The sequence below is a fragment of the Pangasianodon hypophthalmus genome, chromosome 18 (assembly GCF_027358585.1).
Source record: "Pangasianodon hypophthalmus isolate fPanHyp1 chromosome 18, fPanHyp1.pri, whole genome shotgun sequence".
In the NCBI taxonomy this organism is placed as follows: domain Eukaryota; kingdom Metazoa; phylum Chordata; class Actinopteri; order Siluriformes; family Pangasiidae; genus Pangasianodon; species Pangasianodon hypophthalmus.
In genome coordinates this window covers 16,023,567-16,041,720 of record NC_069727.1, presented here as the reverse complement: position 1 = coordinate 16,041,720, position 18,154 = coordinate 16,023,567, and the positions used below count along the sequence as shown (strand labels likewise).

Genomic DNA, 18,154 nt, shown 5'->3' with positions numbered 1-18,154 from the left:
TTACATACTGTATCTTTTTAGCTCCTAGGAACAGAAAGTTCAGGAACAAAATATCCTCTTAATGTCATTAAATAACATTTACATAACTGCATAATGTACCAAAGGTTTTCAGGCAGGATGGGGTGCCTATCAGCAAAACCTCTTTTTTTTTTTTTTTTTTGCAGTGATGCCATTTATGAATGAATCCAACTGCTCTGAATTGCTGCAAGTACATATGCACTGTAAGCTCACGTGTTACTACTGAACAGGACATTTAATTCTTTCACACACTGACCTGCTCAAATTGCTTCATACTGAACATCTCCTTGGCGAATGACAAAATAAGATCTCGAGCCATCCCACTGGTAAAGACCTAAGAGAAAAGACCAATGAGTGAAAAACATCAGGTCACTGGGACACTTCCAAAAATATACACAGCCCTGATTATTTGCGGATGTGCTTATGCGTACACACGTGCATGCACATACACACATACATACATTTTTCACCAGTTCTTGGATCATGCTGGCTGGTAGGTCCAGGTTCTCTGCTAGCAGAAAGGACGAGATCACTTGAAGCAGCAAAGTGCAGCAGGAGCAGGACAGACCTCGAGTATGGACCAGCTGGAGAAGCAACTGTAAGAGCAAAAACCAAAGATACAGCTGTCACACAACAACTTCTTAAAGAATGATAATGGAAACTGGATAACCCAGAACAGAACACACAAATCACGTATGTACCTCACAGACAGACTGTGGCTTGGTGATCTTGGCTCCTTTTCTGTGCTCTACCAGTGTGTGATAAATAAACAAGATCCTTTCAATGTGCTCACTGGTCTGGTTCGAATGCCCTGCCTCCAGCCTCGGGAGCAAGTCTTTGACGCAAGTCTGAGAGAAGAAAAAGAAGCAGAAATAAAGCAACACCATAAATGCATGTCCAAGAGACAAGACTAGAGAATCCCATGCTGATAATGGCATTGAGGGTTAATAAACCACAACCTGGCATCCACATTAGCAAGTGAGAAGTAACCGTGTGTTTTCTATGACTGATCTTGTAAATTCTTCAGATTAATCCCATGGCATGGGATGTCTGATGTGCCATTAATTCACTAATCCCACAGCTTCAGTTTCTACTTGGGATTAGTTCCAATTCATCAGAGTGTGTCTCACAAAAATTGTGGTTTCATCTTCTCCCTATGTTTTCTATAAGGAACTTAATACAACAAGGCTTGCTGTTATTGGAAAATAATCAACGATTGAGTGGTCTAATTTAGCAAAACGTGATGCAGAGTTACCATCCCGAAGTCGAATATTTTCCCAGAACAGCATGTCCTAAAGTGTTTTATTCCTCTTATACCACGGCCAACAATTACAAAATTTCTTTATTAAAGAATAACACATTGTACATTTTATCCATAGTTATATCTAAAGCTGTGGAACATCCACAAAAGACTGAAAACTTTCCCATGACAAAATACGAGTTTACCTCTAGCTGTTACAAAACCTTGACACTGGAGACTCCTTCCATAAATGTTAGATAAATGTTCTCCTTACAGAAAGCTTCACCATATCAACATAAAATATGTTTTATTTTATATATATGTTTTAGCATCATGTTTTTTTAATCTGTTTATTATCAGGCCTTTATTATTGAAGCATTCACCAATCGAAGCTGCAGTAAAGCAGGTTTTACTACAGAAACAATAATGTATTAGAACAACTGCATTAATATAATTAGAATTAATACCTTCGGTTCAATTCGATTTGAGAATTCAACAGCTCTGTGATATGATACAATATTGTACCTTAGTATAGTATAGTATTTTTATAAATCTCACAGGCTCCATAGTTATCTGTAGAACCAAACAGCTGAATGGACATTGAAATATATTTTGTACTTTGGACATTAAAGTATATTTTGTGCTTGATTTTCTCTCCTTTTCCATTATGTGTTGCTTGCTAATGTGAATTAGGAAAAGGTTTATGCAACGGAATTAGGGTAAGGTTTATGCGATGACTCTCTTAATAAATGAACTATGAAAGTAAGTATAACTTTCAGACTGCTTTTCCATGACTTGTCTTGAGCCGAGAAACATTCTCTACCTGCAACGAATCCCAAAGAACCGAGAAGTTTTCCTTCGCAACGTAATTGGCTGAAGACTCAGCCATGTGATCGAGAGCCTCTTTAATGGCATCCCAGGGCAGAGCAACATCTCCATCCCCAGAGGGCCCGAGTTTCCGCAGTGCCACTGGCAAAGCCTAAAGACAAAAATGAACATTATACGACAAATACTGTTGTCCAAATATTAATTCAGCTTCAATGCTGGGAAACACCAACTCAATGTTATAATAAATGATTACAGATAGAATACTGACATTAGGGCTGGGAAATATTACAATATTACAACACTAATGTAATACATGACATCCAAAAGCACTGTTCTGACTATCACAGGTGTCATCAGTATTTTGTTTCAGTCTGCTCATTTTACTTGTTAAATATATAAATATATCTATTTGGTTTCCATGATTTTTATTCAGCACTAATGTTGCCAATCTAAATATGGCAAAGGATATCATATTGCTGAGCCCTAATTCACATACAACAGTGTTTATCAGAGAAAGACAACCTGGAACAACAACGCATCAACTGTCAATCTAGACTTATCTATTTAGACTCACTGTATTGGTACAAGAGTGGAACATATTGCAGACTCCTCTGCACATCTCAAAGATGAGCTGCCCTACTCCCTTTGCCTTCTGAGGGCACTGCTCCAGATCCACAAACATCAGTGTGAACAGGCCGTCAAAGTCTGGAACCTGAGGAACACAGAATTAATGACCTGCTGTATAACCAGCACTGAGTAACCGTCTCTTACTTCTAAAGTCTCTTACCTTCCTCATTAAAAAGGAAAAACTCTCAGCTGCAAAGTTACGGATGTGCTCTTTCTTGTGTGCCAGAAGTTTACTGTAAAGACTGAGGAGAGACATTAAAACATATAGTGTTATCACAGGCGCATAAAGCCATCTAAAGTAAATGTCTCGACAATACTACAATGCAAACATTCATTCAAGTATTCTACAAGGCTCTATTCACACTTTCCTCCTCAGCTTCTTTGCTCTTCCTCTCACCTGTATATCTTCTTCATATCCTTCACCATCAGCCTCCATAAGTACTTATAGAGGTAGGAGAGGCAGGTAAAGGCCCACTCCAGCACCTCAGTATCCTGAGTCTCAAGCAATGAGGTAATGATGATGAAGAAGTCAGGAAAGTGAGGGTAAAAGTCTGTCTGGAGGTCGCGTGCAAACCGGACCACAAGACTACAAAAAGAGAGGGACAGGATTAATATTTTACATCCTTTATTATTATATTATTATTATTATATCTCTATAGTATATGCTTTATGTAGTCAGTATTTCCCTTTGCAATTCCACTGGTTCCCATTATTTATATTAAATCATTTTCCATGAAATGTTAGGATGTATATACATGACATTTTGGGAAAATACACACATTAAAGTCAACCTTACAACCCCTTAACTGTAAATGTTATAGTAACTGAATCACAGAGACACATTCATGAAAACTATTCCTCAATAAATTATCATTAGATGAGTTTGAAGTTTTATTTAAAAGATCAAAACTTAAGCATACAGCTGTATTCGCTGATAGAATTCAGTAGTTTGTTAATTTTAAAAAGATGATTTACTTTTTTTTTTCAGAACGTTTAACAACTTTTAATACTTTTATTGTATAAGTAGCCATATTTAAATGCGCTGCCTAAAAAAGAGCATGTTTGTGTGCAATGAGCATCCAGAACAACCTCATTCCAGTCCTTCAGACGGTCCATATAGATATTATAGAAATTATCTGGCAGGCCAATCTATAATCATGCATCCTCAACCGGTTTTATTCCACAGCGCTGTTGAATTCTCGAATCTGATTGGTTTTCAATTAGTTGTTGATTAATTTTCATGAACAGCAGGTCTGACAATAATGATGGCTATAAATCAGATCAGAGGTTTTTATTAATGTGCTCATTCTAATGTTATTTCTATAGTAACAATTGACTCAGGCACTTGTGTGGCAAACGTGCCAGGTAGATGGATTAAAAATTATGTGTAATCATTGACATAGTGAAGTTTTCTGTAAAGAGGTTTTTATTTAGCATTTCTGGAAGGAGTCTCCAGTGTCAGCACTTTTTTTCACAGTCAGTTACACAATGGCAAAATATTATGCTTTTAATGGTCTTAACAACAAATCATTGGTCAGGAAATGAGCAAAATTAAACAAATAGATAAAGGAAGTTAGTATGGGAAGCTTTTCCCTTTGATTTCTTTAAATGTTTGAGCCTTGTGGCCCTCGATGGGCTGCAGCAGGTGTAACAGATAACCAAATAATGACTAATCTTTTAAGAAAAACAACATTGCAGAAGATATTTTTTGGAAAATTTTGTACACCTAGACAGGTGTTAGTTTGAATTTTACATCAAAGATTTTAATCATTATCATGATTTTACCTTTGTGTACAAGAAGAGTGTATAAGAGAATTTCCCTGTTTCTAGCTTTTCTCCAAACAGTTCACTGCAGCAAAAGTAAACCAGTAAATGGAGGCACATGAGCTCTCAGGAGTGCATCTGTTTCATTCTTGCTCATTTTCTGACCAATGATTTGTTGTGCTAGTGAGGCTTTTACAAGCTAGTAAGGAATCATAATTGTTCATAAGTGATAACAAAAACTAAGTCGTTTCGTGGGTTTTTTTAACATTAAACATAAAAAATAAAACATAGGATATGCTATTCTTAAATTAATAAAAATTTGTTTTGGTGTAAAAAGAATCAAAGCTGTCTGGAATGTGCTGCTACTGGAAAATACTCAACTTTGGGGTTGTAATGGCTCAATGTGTATTTTTCTACAACAGTATGTCCCAAAGAGTATAAATCTTTAATTAATTTATAAAAGTCCAATTGTAATATTTAACAATATATCCACAAAGTACTTTTCCCATATCATGTTCTCCTAATCCTGATATTTTCACTACTGTCCTATCTGAGAGCACCAAGAAACCTGTAGCCAAACAAAGCGGCAGTCTGTGGTAGAGTAACGCAACTATTTTATAGAGAAAGAGAAGCTTACTCCAGAAGCGGTTGGTTAGCCAGGCTGTTCTTCACTGACAGATGAGTCTTCAGACTCTCCACTATGGCATTTTGGTGGAACACCAACATGTTGAAGGACTGACTCTTGTGGGAAACCTCTTTTGAAAAGGCCGCTGCGAGGGAAATACAGGCAATTATTCAGAACAGACAAGCAACAAGACAAAGGACTGTGAATCAGAGTCAAATCATCTTGACACAATTAAATTACATCAGATCACAAAATAATGGTGACACTTACTGAAGTGATCTGTTAGGTTCAGATCCCTCCATTTTGTTAAACCTTCAAAAAAGTAGGTGTCTACCTCCTAGTATGAAGAAAGATGATAAAAGAGCTTATAAACTGGGTTATATGGGGGCAGATCAACAAAATACTACTTAAAAGTTAACTTTAATGACTGTGTTATGAGTACTGGAGTTCAACCCACCTCGGCATAACTCCTTGTCCGATCAATCCGATGGATCACATCGATGTTCACATTTGCAAGTCTCTCGGAAAATGTGAGAAACTGCAACAGTATAATGGAAACATGGTAGAAATACAGCAGAAGTATAGTCATGTGCTACTGAATTACAATTTACATTTATGGCAATAATTTCATTTATACAGCTGAGCAGATGATGGTTAAGAGCTCAGCACTGGCAGCTTGCCGGTGCTGGGATTTGAACTCAGGACCTTCTGATCAGAAGTCCAACGTCTTAACCACTGGGCTACCATTTCCCTTAATTAAGTCCAATTTATAATATAAAATAGATGTGTATATAACTATGTTACAGTTATAACAAGTTAACTACCTGATAACACCTAACAACTTTGTATAAAATATTCTTAGTAAAAACCTCCTGACCCTAAACTGTTTAAAAAGGTCATTATTTTTACACAGGTTTTATCTCATTAAAGCTTTCCCCATTTTGTTCTGCACTCACGCAGCTCAGTGCTAGCTGCTGTTCTGAGTTCAACTTACCCGGTAAGTGTTTTCTGATTTGTGAGACAGAGGCTTGGCCTTTAACTTCATTTTCTAGTCTGTTTTGGACGTACAGAAGTTCAAGAGAAAAAAAACGCAGTATTTTAAAAGCCAGTACTTTTCATGTTTAGTAATGGAACTGTTGCTACACACGCCGTATCAGGACGCCGCCATTTTGGAAGAAGTGGTGTTAGAAATATGTTTCAAAATAAAGGTCCTCGACTAGTCATACATAGAACTTTTATTTTCTTTTTCGCTAAAGAAATTTTATTTATATATACATATATATATATATATATATATATATAGTACTGTGCAAAAGTCTTAGGCACATGCAAAGAAATGCTGTAGAGCAAAAATGCCTTCAAAAATACTGAAATTAAATGTTTCTTCATTTAAAAAAAAATGCTATAAAGAGCAGTAAACAGTAATAAATGAAACAAAGTCAATATTTGGTGTGATGACCCTTGGCTTTAAAAAAAATAGTAGTCTCCGGTATAATTTGCAGTTTTATAAGGAAATGAGCTGTAAGTGTTACTGAGCATCTTGCAGAAGCAGCCACAGTTCTTCTGGAGACTTTGACTGTCGACTTGTTTCTTATTTTTGCAGCAAATCCCAGCAGCCTTCATTATGTTTTTTGTCTGAAAAGTGTCTCATATGTAATACGCTGCTTTCTTTACTGACATACAAACATTTTTCTGTAACATTTAATTTTGTGCTGGAAAACTAATGTTTGGAAATCTGTCTATTTGGAAATATAGATTTGGAAAAATCTATAACTGTCTATAGATGCTTAAGACTTTTGACAGTACTGTGTGTGCATATATATATATATGCACACACACCAAGACATTAGCAGCAGATCCTTTAAGTCCTGTAATTTGCGAGGTGGGGTCTCCATGGATCAGACTTGTTTGTTCAGCACATCCCACAGATGCTCGATCGGATTGAGATCTGGGGAATTTGGAGGCCAAATCAACATCTTGAACCCTTTGTCATGTTCCTCAAACCATTCCTGAACAGTTTTTGCAGTGTAGCAGGGCGCATTATCCTGCTGAAAGAGGCCACTGCCATTAGGGAATACTGTTACCATGAAGGGGTGTACCTGGTCTGCAACAATGTTCAGGTAGGTGGTACGTGTCAAAGTAACATCCACATGAATGCCAGGACCCAAGGTTTCCTGCTTCCAACATAATACATATATGTATATATAAACATTTTTCTTTACACTACAATATTGTTTTAATACAAAGAACTGAATAAAATACTCTGCAAAGTAAAATACTGATGAGTAAAAGTGCTTTAAATACTCTCTACTTAAAGGCTACTTAAAGAATGAAACTTTATCGTGCACATCAGTTTGACTGCACACACAAATATCACATCCTACTGAGTAGCAGTATAAAGAGCGTAACCTCTCATTTGCTCAATTAAATGTTACTGTGTCCATTACAGGACATTATACTGCTTTCCTCTGAGTGTGTTCCACAGCCCTGTGATGCAGCATGAGCAGCAGTTCGAGACGCAGAGGTTGTTCTCGGAGGAAGAACATGTTTTCCCCAGCCTCCCTGCATGATATCTGTTCTATAAGGGGGAGAGTTAGCAGTTAAGTGGGAATAGGCATAAATAATTTGTGGAGAAAATAGGGTAAAAGAAAAAAACTCTCAATTCCAACCCCCCTGACACAGCACTGACTGTGGATTACTATTACAGCACCGTCTCAAGCTCAAGAACTTCAGACTGTAGATTAGTCTTTTGTCCTCTGACTCAAATCTTTTTTATTTATTAAAAAAAAATTATTTTTAATGAACAGTGCCAGTAATTCCTGGAGTTGACTGCATGTACTTTAATTAAGTATCAAAGCAACACACTCAATGGATGGCACGGGCTGTACAAAAGAGATATGCATGGAATGCCAAGAACTGAGCAAAGTAGAGGGAGGTCTGATGGTAGGGAACAAAAAGAGCACTCAGGTGAAGGAGAAGTGGAGAGGTGTGCTATCTGTCCAGGGGAGCATGTCTGACTCTCACTAATACGAGGACATGCTCTTCATTTTATTGACTCCTCAGCTACTTTTACTCATCATTTATTCTTAATAAATACTCATTTTTATTGGTGTTATACACACTGACTCTATACTGAGTCTCACTTTGCATCAGAGCCCAATGGAGAATCCAGCAGCGGCCTTCGGTATTTGGGACTATGTGGTTTTCGCTCTCATGCTGGTCATCTCAGCGGCTATCGGTGTTTATTATGCCGTCATCCAGCGCAGAACGCAGACTCCCAGGGATTTTCTGGTGGGTGGCCAGAGTATGACGGCTGTGCCCGTTGCTCTGTCACTGACAGCCAGCTTCATGTCAGCCATCACGGTGCTGGCGACTCCAGTGGAGGTGTACTGTAACGGGGCTATCTTTGTTTTAAGCTGCTTAGGCTTTGTCCTGATGGTGGCCATCAGCTCAGAGTTCTTCCTCCCCATCTTCTACAGGCTGGAAATAACCAGCACCTATGAGGTAAAGTACTTCATGGCTGAATCACTCCAGTGATTTTAAACTTCTAATATTTGGGAGGTTTTTTTTGACATCACAGAACTAAAAAGCACAAAAGCATGAAAAAATTTGTATTTTTTATGTTTTGAATTTTGAATACATTTTCTTTAAAAAAAAAAAAAAAACTCATTCTACAGGTCACAACTTTGAACACTCCATTTTGTTCAATTTCATTATTTCCTTTGTTTTACTGAAATGATAGACAAACAATGAATGTAGCCTTTTCATTATGATACTGTTTTTCTGCAGTACCTGGAGTTGCGGTTCAACAAAGTGGTTCGGCTGTTTGGGACAGTGCTGTTCATCGTTCAGACAGTGAACCTTTTTACTGCAAAAATCTCTATTTACATGCAGCTTTACATTTTTCATGCTTACGTCACTGAACTTGAATATACATTGAGGAAATGTTGTTCTTTTTCTCTTATTCCTCAGTTAGTGTACACTGGAGTGGTTATCTATGCACCAGCTTTGGCTTTAAACCAAGGTAAACCTTAACAACTGCTGACCCACATACTGTACATACTCTCTAAATGTGAAATTAACCCAGTTTTAGTATTAATAAATCATCTCATCATTTATTATGGCCTAAGAAGTGGCCCAGTATAAGCTGATTATTCTGTTGCATTAGGTTGATAATAAACCAAGTCATGCTGAATATATATTTTTTTTTACAAAAAAAAGAGCACCAAAATCACCTGTTTGAAATATTATTGATAAGAAAGAGAGAACTGGTGAGCTTAGTAAGCATAAAAGGACTGGCAGGCCAAGAAAGACCTCCTTTTCAAAGCTAAAAACTGGAACAATCTCAACTGAAAAAAATCAGTCACTTGAACTGAATCCCATTGAGCATGCCTTTCATACGCTGAAGAAAAAACTTAAGTGGACTAGCCCCTGAAACAAGCAAGAGCTGAAGATGGCTGCAGTACAAACCTGATGGAGCATGGTATGAGTCACACACTTCAAGCATTCATTGCATGCAAAAGATGTGCAACAAAGTACTTAGCATGACTAATTTACTGCGCATACCACAGCTATGTCCCAAACGTTATTGTGCTTTGAAATGGGGGGAAAGCTGTGTATAAAAACTGCTACAATTTCTACATGGTAAAACTACTCTTTATTAAAATCTGAAAATGTGCTCTTTAATGACATGTGAATGGTTTGAGAACAAATTTAAAACAGAGGCAAATTAAAAAATTATATATATGCCTTTGTCCCAAACATTATGGAGGGCACTGTAACTGTTAAATAAATTAAGTTTTTTTTTTTCTGTATACTATGTTGCCTAATATTAGAGTTGTTTCAACCACAATTAAAGAGAAGAATCAAGGCATGGTGTGACATGTACAGCAGGCTAAATGCACATTAAAATAAATAAATAAATAAATAACAACTTTCTCTTAGTGACAGGTATAAGTCTGTGGGGAGCTTTGATATCAACTGGAGTGGTGTGTACCTTCTACTGCACCTTGGTAAGTTTTAATCAGATAAAACAGACAGCATAGGCTTAGTATATGGGTCATTCCATCTCAAGTGGTCGGTTAACCATTTTTAATTTTCCTAATTTTTTTTTTTAGGAGTGACTCTATGTATAACTCCATGTATTGGCATTGCAAAATGCTTTTCACCAGATTTCTACTAGCCCTAGCTCTGTAACCTGTGGAATCTAAAACTCAAAATTTTTTACAGCTGAATGCTACTATAGAGGACTTATTTCTGTGAAAATTTCAGGTTCATATCTGGTCCCCCACCAGAGATACTCAACCCAAAAGTTGACTATCCCTAAAAGTTGAGTAACCCTAAAAAATTGCACTTTCTCATCCCCCTAAAAAAATTAAGACTAAGATTTAAACCCTTTCCGTTATAAACTGACCCTAAATGTGGAACTGTGAGCAATCCTGAGCATTACATATGGACTTAGGTTCTAAGACTAAGGAACAAGAATGTGCAAAATGTTTCTACATGTACATGTACATTGTAATGTGTTCTAGGAGCTAAGACCATACTGAGCCAAGATATTGAGGTTTCTGTAAACAGCTGTATAACCAAAATTTGTTGTGTGCCATGACACAAAGATGGAAATCATAGTTAAACCAAGTGAAATAAAAAAAACTGATGGTTTTGCAATGCCAATACATAGAGGTAATCACTCAAAAAAATGAGGAAGATTAAAAACCAACTTTACAATTATTGGACCACTTGAGATGGACTGACCCATATTAATACTAATTAAGTTACGCCATGTTCCGGCAGGGGGGATTCAAGGCTGTGGTGTGGACTGACGTATTCCAGATGATCATCATGTTGGCCGGGTTCCTGGCTGTCATCGTCCAATCGGTGCTTCTACAGGGCGGGGTCTCTGTCATCTTCAACAACTCTGCTGACGGTGGCCGACTCAACCTGTGGGAGTGAGTTAATACTTTCATTCTGTTCAGGTTAAAATGACCCTTTTTTCACTAAAAGTGGAAATGTCACAACTGCAAAGTGATGGATACATTACACAATACAGTGCAAGACAAGCAATGAATCTATGGTACACAATTACAGTGCAAGACAAGCAATGAATCAAACAAAATAAACTAAAATAGACTTTCATTAGCATAGAATAAAACACTGCACCTGTTATTTTATGGTGAGTCAAAGAAGATAGTTCTAGGTTTAGCAGCTATAAACACTTCCAAGAATGCTAAATAAATATCTCCTCACAGAAAATTATCACCACCAGATCAATTACACACATTTTAAAAAATCTGTTTACAAGTCCCTGTGCAAGTTACAGTAGAAATGATGGTGTATTATACTGCATAACACTACCTTGTCATTGATTATTTCCAGATAATAGCATGCTCATTGCCTTTTATTCCAGGTATAATATATAATTCTGTGTATCTATATTTGTGGACAATCAGCTAAGCCAGAGGAAGAACATTTGTTGATATACAGTATATTAGTAAATATTTTGTATAGTATTTTCCAGTATGTCACAATATCTACAGTATGTATTGTATATATTGTAACTATAACAGAGGTTGAATGCTGAAATACTGCAGAATGTTAATCTTTGTCTTTTCTTCAACATTCTTTCTCAGCTTTGATCCCAACCCTCTGAGGAGGCACACGTTCTGGACCATCATCATCGGCAGTACATTTATCTGGACCAGTATGTATGGTATTAATCAAGCTCAGGTGCAGAGATATGTGTCCTGCAAAACACTTCTCCATGCCAAACTGTGAGCACTTCATGAGAATACACACTCTCAAGTTTTAGGTGGCATCAAAAGATGAAAGCTACACTATGAAATAACTGTATGTTTCTTTCTAGGTCTCTGTATATAAACCTGGTGTCACTCTGGGCCATTCTTCTATCTTCAGTATTTTGTGGGTTGTGTTTGTATTCATTTTACAAGAACTGTGACCCATGGACAGCAAAAATGGTGTCTGCTCAGGACCAGGTAAATACAATACACTCTGATTCGAGTCACAGATGGCTTATGCACCATATATCCCACTTATTTTCCTGCAACGTATCATGTGATGTTGAAAGCTCATGCCGTACCTGGTGATGGACATTTTGGGGGACTACCCTGGCATTCCTGGCCTGTTTGTGGCAGCAGCATACAGTGGCACATTGAGGTCAGATCATTATAGAATTTACGGTACATTTACATTTTCATTTGGCAGATGCTTGTTTTCCCAAAGTGACTTACAGGTGAAGTAAAACTGTATCCAAAAGTAGGACTGTTGAACAGTGATGGAAACAAGAGTAGGTTTACTTCAACTGACCAGAAGTAACTTCATTAGACATCAGAGTAAGATATTTGTCTGCTGAAATCACCCAAAATGTCATAAAACATTTTTATGGTCGTGTTAATTTAAGCATTTGGCTGGAATCTGTTTGGATTTTGCAGCTAGCTGAGTCTGAAAGCTTACTTTTACAATTACAATTTACAATTGTTACAAAATTAACAAAAGGTCTTTACAATTTTGAAAGGAAAACAACATACATCTTTGTCTGCTCAAGAAGAAACACAATATATTCTAAATACAAAAAAATGAAAAGTATACCATTTAAAAACCTAAATGGCAATTCACATCACAATCCACAATGCACTTTTATTATCGCATGACTGTCTGTCAATACAAAACTGCAAAAATATATATTTATAAAACACTGTTCTATGTTCTATATTTATAAATTCCACTGTTTTGTGTGTAGTTATAGTTATAGGTTTGTGTATAATTTTAATTTCTTCCACTCAGATCCAGGCTTTTTTGGTTGCAAGTAGATTAACCATCATGTGATACAATCAAATTGCACACATAAATGTCTGTTTAGCCACTGTGACTCAACGATTCAAAATTAGGTGATTACAGTAGCACGTAATTTTAGAGAAAGATTTTAGAGCAGGGGCATGTGGGATTCGCAGTTGGTGTCTTAGTGGTTAGCACTGTTGCCTCACACCTCCAAGGTTGGTAGTTTGAATCTTGCCTCCGCCCTGTGTGTGTGTGTGTGGAGTTTGCATGTTCTCTCTGTGTTGGGGGTTTCCTCCGGATACTCCGGTTTCCTCCCCCAGGCTAAAGACATGTGTTGTAGGCTGATTGGCATTTCCAAATTTGTCCATAGTGTGTGTGATTGTGCCTTGTGATGGGTCGACACCTTATCCAGGGTGTCCCCTGGGATCGGCTCCAGGCTCCCTGCGACCCTGTGTAGGATAAGCAGTACGGAAAATGGATAGATTTTAGAGAGGGTATCAGCTAGCTTTTTAGATTTACACCAAGCAACAGTAAAAACATGGAGTCCATTATCTAAAGATAATGATTCTGTGCTTTTGTCAGTTGTCTAATGACATTTTTTTGGCTGAATAACCACACCAAACAATTCTATTCAATGTCTAAAAAATTGTACTTGTCATAAACAAGTACTGGGTGACTAAAATACTAACGCCGATGAATTTGATATGTGTGTATGTGTGTGTTGCATTTTACAGCACAGTCTCCTCCAGTGTCAGTGCCCTAGCTGCAGTGACAGTTGCAGATCTGATACGACCGTACTTCAGCTTGTCAGAGCAAAAACTTTCCTGGGCATCAAAAGGACTGAGTGAGAAGGACATTCTGTAGTTTTCCGTGAGAATGTGTTGTACACTAGCTTTGTTGTTAACAGCTATATTTACTGTGGTATATAACTGGTGCAGGTGTGTTCTATGGAGTAGTGTGCATTGGGCTGGCTGCTCTTGCATCTCTGATGGGAGGATTGTTACAGGTAAACTTATCAATTAGAAACAGGCACTACTGTGTATATGGTGATTTGGTGTGTTAGATGCTTTGTGATTAATCTCTGCTTTCCTTTACAGACAACTATCAGTATTGTTGGTACTATTGGTGGACCTCTACTCGGCCTCTTCTCTTTAGGCATCCTGTTTCCCTCTGCTAATTCCAAAGTCAGTGTGATGATTACTGCCTTTATTTTACGAGTTGCTGGGCATATGATCCTATATGATCCTAAAAGAATGTGTAAAGATTTATCATCTAAAAGACGAGAGCCTTAGCCTAGCTTTACTAAGTGCAAGAGGAAACATAGGCAAAGAAATATTTCAAACTGCAGTAGTAAAATAAAGGAAATAACCTAGCCTTGATTAAATTTAATAAAGATTTAATAGAAGGCACACAGTTTAGTAAGTACTTGATCACAGTGAAGTTCTCATCACATAAGAAAGCAGGTGGAAGAGTTTTATAATGTATTATTTCCTGTTATTATAATTACACCCTTTTGTTAGTCTTACTTTTGTTGTTTTTATTCCTTTGTTAAGATGGTTTGAGAGAATTATAATTGTGAAAGGAGCTATGCAAATAAACATGACTAAAACATGACAGGTCATGCTGTTACAGGAAAATAATCAGTGGTGGTGTGATGAGGTCGGTCTTGCAGCAGAGTTACTGTTACCACCTGAAGCTACATCAGAACCATGTGGTTAGCAGTGCTGTGGGATAATAATATTATTATTATATATGTATTGCAGGGAGGCTTGGCTGGACTGATCAGTGGATTAGTTGTGTCCCTCTGGATTTGCGTTGGAGCCCAGGTCTACCACCCGCTACCGGAGAACATCAGGCCTCTTCCTCTACACACACACGGCTGCAGCGTCACCACAGATGAAAATGACTTAATGAACTGGACTAGCTACTCAACACAGGCAAGCTATGTCACTTCAGCTGAGCAGGACAAAGCTGTGGACAGGTGTGAAGTTTTTTTTACATAATTATTTGATGTAATTATTAATATTATTGTTGCAAGTTGGAGTTCTTTGCTTTTATGGATTGTATTATTAGTAGTTTGCTGGACTGCTTTAAGACTGGTGTGTAGCTCTCCAGAGTGTTACACTTGAGCCAACTCTGGTGTTTCTCTTTACTTCCCTGCACTTGTTTCATTATTTTAGACCTGGTTATTCATCTGCTCAGTGAATAAATGTATAAAAGACCTGTAAATGTAAACCAAATTCCACTTAAGTACATCCCTTGTTTCTGCAGGCCTCTGCTGGCTGATTATTGGTACTCACTCTCTTACATGTATTTCTGCCCTATGGGGACTTTAGTTTGCATAGTTATTGGGCTGATTGTGAGTTTGTTCTCAGGTAAGATTTATTAAATTCTATGTAATACCAGTGAGAACAGTGTATTATAGTGCTATGTATAACCTGTTTTCATATTTGCGTTATAGGGGGTAGAACATTAAAACTGGAACCAGGCCTGACATTAACAAAGGAGGATTTAACCTGCTACAAGATCTACAAAATACTAAAGCAGAAGGTAAGTATAGGCTGGTTTTTTGCATTAGTAGTATTATTATTGCATTATATCTGTATGACAATTTTGGTTCATTTGGATTTTTTTTAGGCTACAGGAAATGCAGACAGACTTGACCTGGTTATGGAGAAGGAGAAATCTGGCAGAACCAACCTTGCATTTTGTGATGTGGAGCTGGATATCACAAAAATTCAGGCACACAAAACTCTTGCATAGGACATTTTTAGTTGTCTTTGAACTCATCTTCTCTGACCTCATTACTAAAGCGAGGACTTCATCCTGTCAGCTTAACCCATTCATACCTTCCATCTCCAGGCTTGTGTACCTGTCACATGTCCTGATACACAATTTCCTATCAAACCTCAAGCTTTAAATCTTAAGCTTGCCTGAAGTTCTACAGTCGGCATTTACACTCAACATATATTTTTTGACGAAAAATATATTGCAGTTCTCCATGAATTTCATCAAGCTCTGACACCTGCACTTGTTACCCATCTGAATAGAGAAGTGAGAAGTGTTCTTGTAGTGGATCTTGTTTAAAATGAAGTGACTGGCTAACATTACCAATCTACTTCGAGTGTTTGCTAAGGTCATACAGTCAATAAATTGCTTTGAAATTTAGCTAGCATTACTTACCTTGGTTTATGCAATCACTTCGTTTCCTCAAGCTCGTAATAATAACAGTACAATGAGCTAGCTTAGACATTAAAATGTTGGAAAATGTGAAGAACTCCCTGCTGAGGGTCTATTAGAAGAGTTTACAGCAGAATAAGACATGGCTCTGCTACAGAACTGTCAAGAGCTTCTGGGGCGTGCTGGAAAGTGTGTGCACGTTCATGAGGCTTGATTGTCATATCCAAAACTGTCAATCCCCTCGTCAACCACTCCCTTTTAAATAAAATGCATTTATTGTAAGGAAAAATACTGGGGGACATCAAGGTCAACTAATCTTGTAAATAATTTGTGGAGACATAACTTTAAATTTAAGTTTTGTTCCTTCCCCATTCACTGACATGGGAATGTCTGGGGTCAGAAATTGTACTGCAGCCAGTCACTAGATAGCCTCAGAGACGTTTTGGCTTCACTTTTGACTTCCTGTTAAAATGTCCACTCATATATACAGTCAATGGAATATAAGCTGTGAGATCATTATGCCAGGGTGTGCTTTTTCTCACTTATTATTCTTCTTTTAAGTGGGGATCCATTATCTACAGTGTAGCAGAATGTTGACTCTAAGTATTCGGTCACCTGAGTTCTGTGCGGCGAGAAGACAAAACAATCAAAGTCGATAAACCTGGGAGATTTTCAATAAAACTGCGTACAGTAGCCGACATGACTGTACACTCAATATGGTAGCATAGTGAAGTGCATACATTATGACTAAGCCACATTTTAAATAAATGAAGGAGTGATCTGAGATAATTTCATTCTAATGTGACTATATTGTCTATATTCAATCCTGTATTAGTATTAAATCAAGGGTGTGTCCTTCGTAATGAGTGGGTCCTGTTATTCTGATTATTCTAATTATCCCTGCTCTCAGAAGGTTTTGAGATTATCAAAATGAACACTGAAGTCTCCAACAATTATTGCTTTTTCTACTAAAACAACCAGGCTCAAAAGAATACCTGCGAATTCCTATAGAAATTCAACCTTGGGGGCCTGTAAATTCTAATTAGTAGAAATAAATACATATTTTTGTGATTACATTTGTCATATTGTAAAAGGTACTTTAATTAGTTAAATTCATATCCAGATTTCTGCATAAATCTGTCTAAATAACTGAAGTATCCTCCTCTACCAAAGTACAGTGTATAGTTCAAATGGGGAAAACCCCATGGAGGCCTGGGGAACCTTTTGGACTGCAAATAATAGGGCTTCCAACCATTTATCCCAATTTCGGCTATCATCATGTAAGAATCATGTTTTTAAGCATTTTATTAAAGCGCTCCACTAACCTGTCAGTTTATGGATTATAAACACTGATGTGGATCGCTTTTAATCATCAATATATCATACAGTTCGCATAGTGTACATGACATAAATTATGTGGCTTGGTCAGTTAGGATCTCTTTTGGGATCCCAACTTGGGAGATTACTCGAAACAGTGCTTCTGCTACACTCTTCACAGAAATCGTCGTCAGAGGCACTGTTTCGGAATAGCATGTCGCATAGTCCACCAGAACCTGAATTAACACAAAGCAATATCCCTCAGACTCAATATCCCTAAGGCTGAAGAAAAATCTGACATTTTGTACAAAGGAGTTAATATATTCAATATTGCAAATTTGCTTATATTTAAACAGTGATCTAGAAATGCAAAATCGTGAATATTGAACAATTCCTTTCTTCATTTTTCAATTTTTATTTATCCATTTTTTTTTTTAAAAAAAAAGCTTTTGGATCCCACGCTTTTGGATAAAAACGAAAAACAATGGGACTGTTAATGCATTGTTAGCACCGATGTAAGACATAGGACTACCCTACCTCCTACATCTCAAATTTACCCCTTATTCTACCTCATATCACCGCTCTCACAACATCAGTTTTCAGCTTTTCCTGAATATGAACTATACTATAACCCAACATCACTAAGCCTTTAGTAGAGGTTTTTCATCACTCTTCCCACAAACTTGCTATTTCTTTGTAACTGCTCATCTCTTGTTCTCAAGTCTCAGCTGAAAACCATTTTCTTAACAGGACACTATTCG

At 37.3% G+C, this 18,154-nt stretch overlaps 2 protein-coding genes across 3 annotated transcripts in view; one reads left to right on the top strand and one right to left on the bottom strand.

Annotated features, from left to right (window-relative positions):
- utp20 (UTP20 small subunit processome component) overlaps positions 1-6,276 on the bottom strand; it is a 28,333-nt gene extending 22,057 nt beyond the window's left edge. The window contains exons 1-11 of the mRNA XM_053241730.1: positions 6,097-6,276; positions 5,560-5,640; positions 5,373-5,439; positions 5,115-5,247; positions 3,111-3,299; positions 2,874-2,955; positions 2,661-2,798; positions 2,082-2,237; positions 720-866; positions 480-614; positions 275-352 (exon numbers count right to left, since the gene is read on the bottom strand). Of these exons, the coding sequence (XP_053097705.1) occupies positions 275-352; positions 480-614; positions 720-866; positions 2,082-2,237; positions 2,661-2,798; positions 2,874-2,955; positions 3,111-3,299; positions 5,115-5,247; positions 5,373-5,439; positions 5,560-5,640; positions 6,097-6,147 (1,257 nt within the window). The 5' untranslated portion in view covers positions 6,148-6,276. The remainder of the gene's footprint in view (positions 1-274; positions 353-479; positions 615-719; positions 867-2,081; positions 2,238-2,660; positions 2,799-2,873; positions 2,956-3,110; positions 3,300-5,114; positions 5,248-5,372; positions 5,440-5,559; positions 5,641-6,096) is intronic.
- A 1,812-nt stretch (positions 6,277-8,088) lies between these two features.
- On the top strand, positions 8,089-18,110 carry slc5a8 (solute carrier family 5 member 8). 2 transcript variants are annotated; one of them, XM_026923816.3, is made up of 15 exons: positions 8,089-8,606; positions 8,892-8,957; positions 9,075-9,126; positions 10,047-10,114; positions 10,896-11,050; positions 11,732-11,872; positions 11,965-12,094; positions 12,187-12,275; positions 13,631-13,740; positions 13,835-13,902; positions 13,994-14,080; positions 14,660-14,877; positions 15,168-15,271; positions 15,358-15,446; positions 15,534-18,110. In XM_026923816.3, exons 1-15 carry the CDS (start codon positions 8,262-8,264, stop codon positions 15,657-15,659), a joined length of 1,848 nt encoding a protein of 615 aa, XP_026779617.3. In that variant the 5' UTR covers positions 8,089-8,261; the 3' UTR covers positions 15,660-18,110. The 2 variants fall into 2 exon arrangements, with proteins under 2 accessions (XP_026779617.3, XP_026779616.3); XM_026923815.3 differs by having other exon boundaries at positions 8,892-9,126.
- The last annotated feature ends 44 nt before the right edge of the window (positions 18,111-18,154 follow it).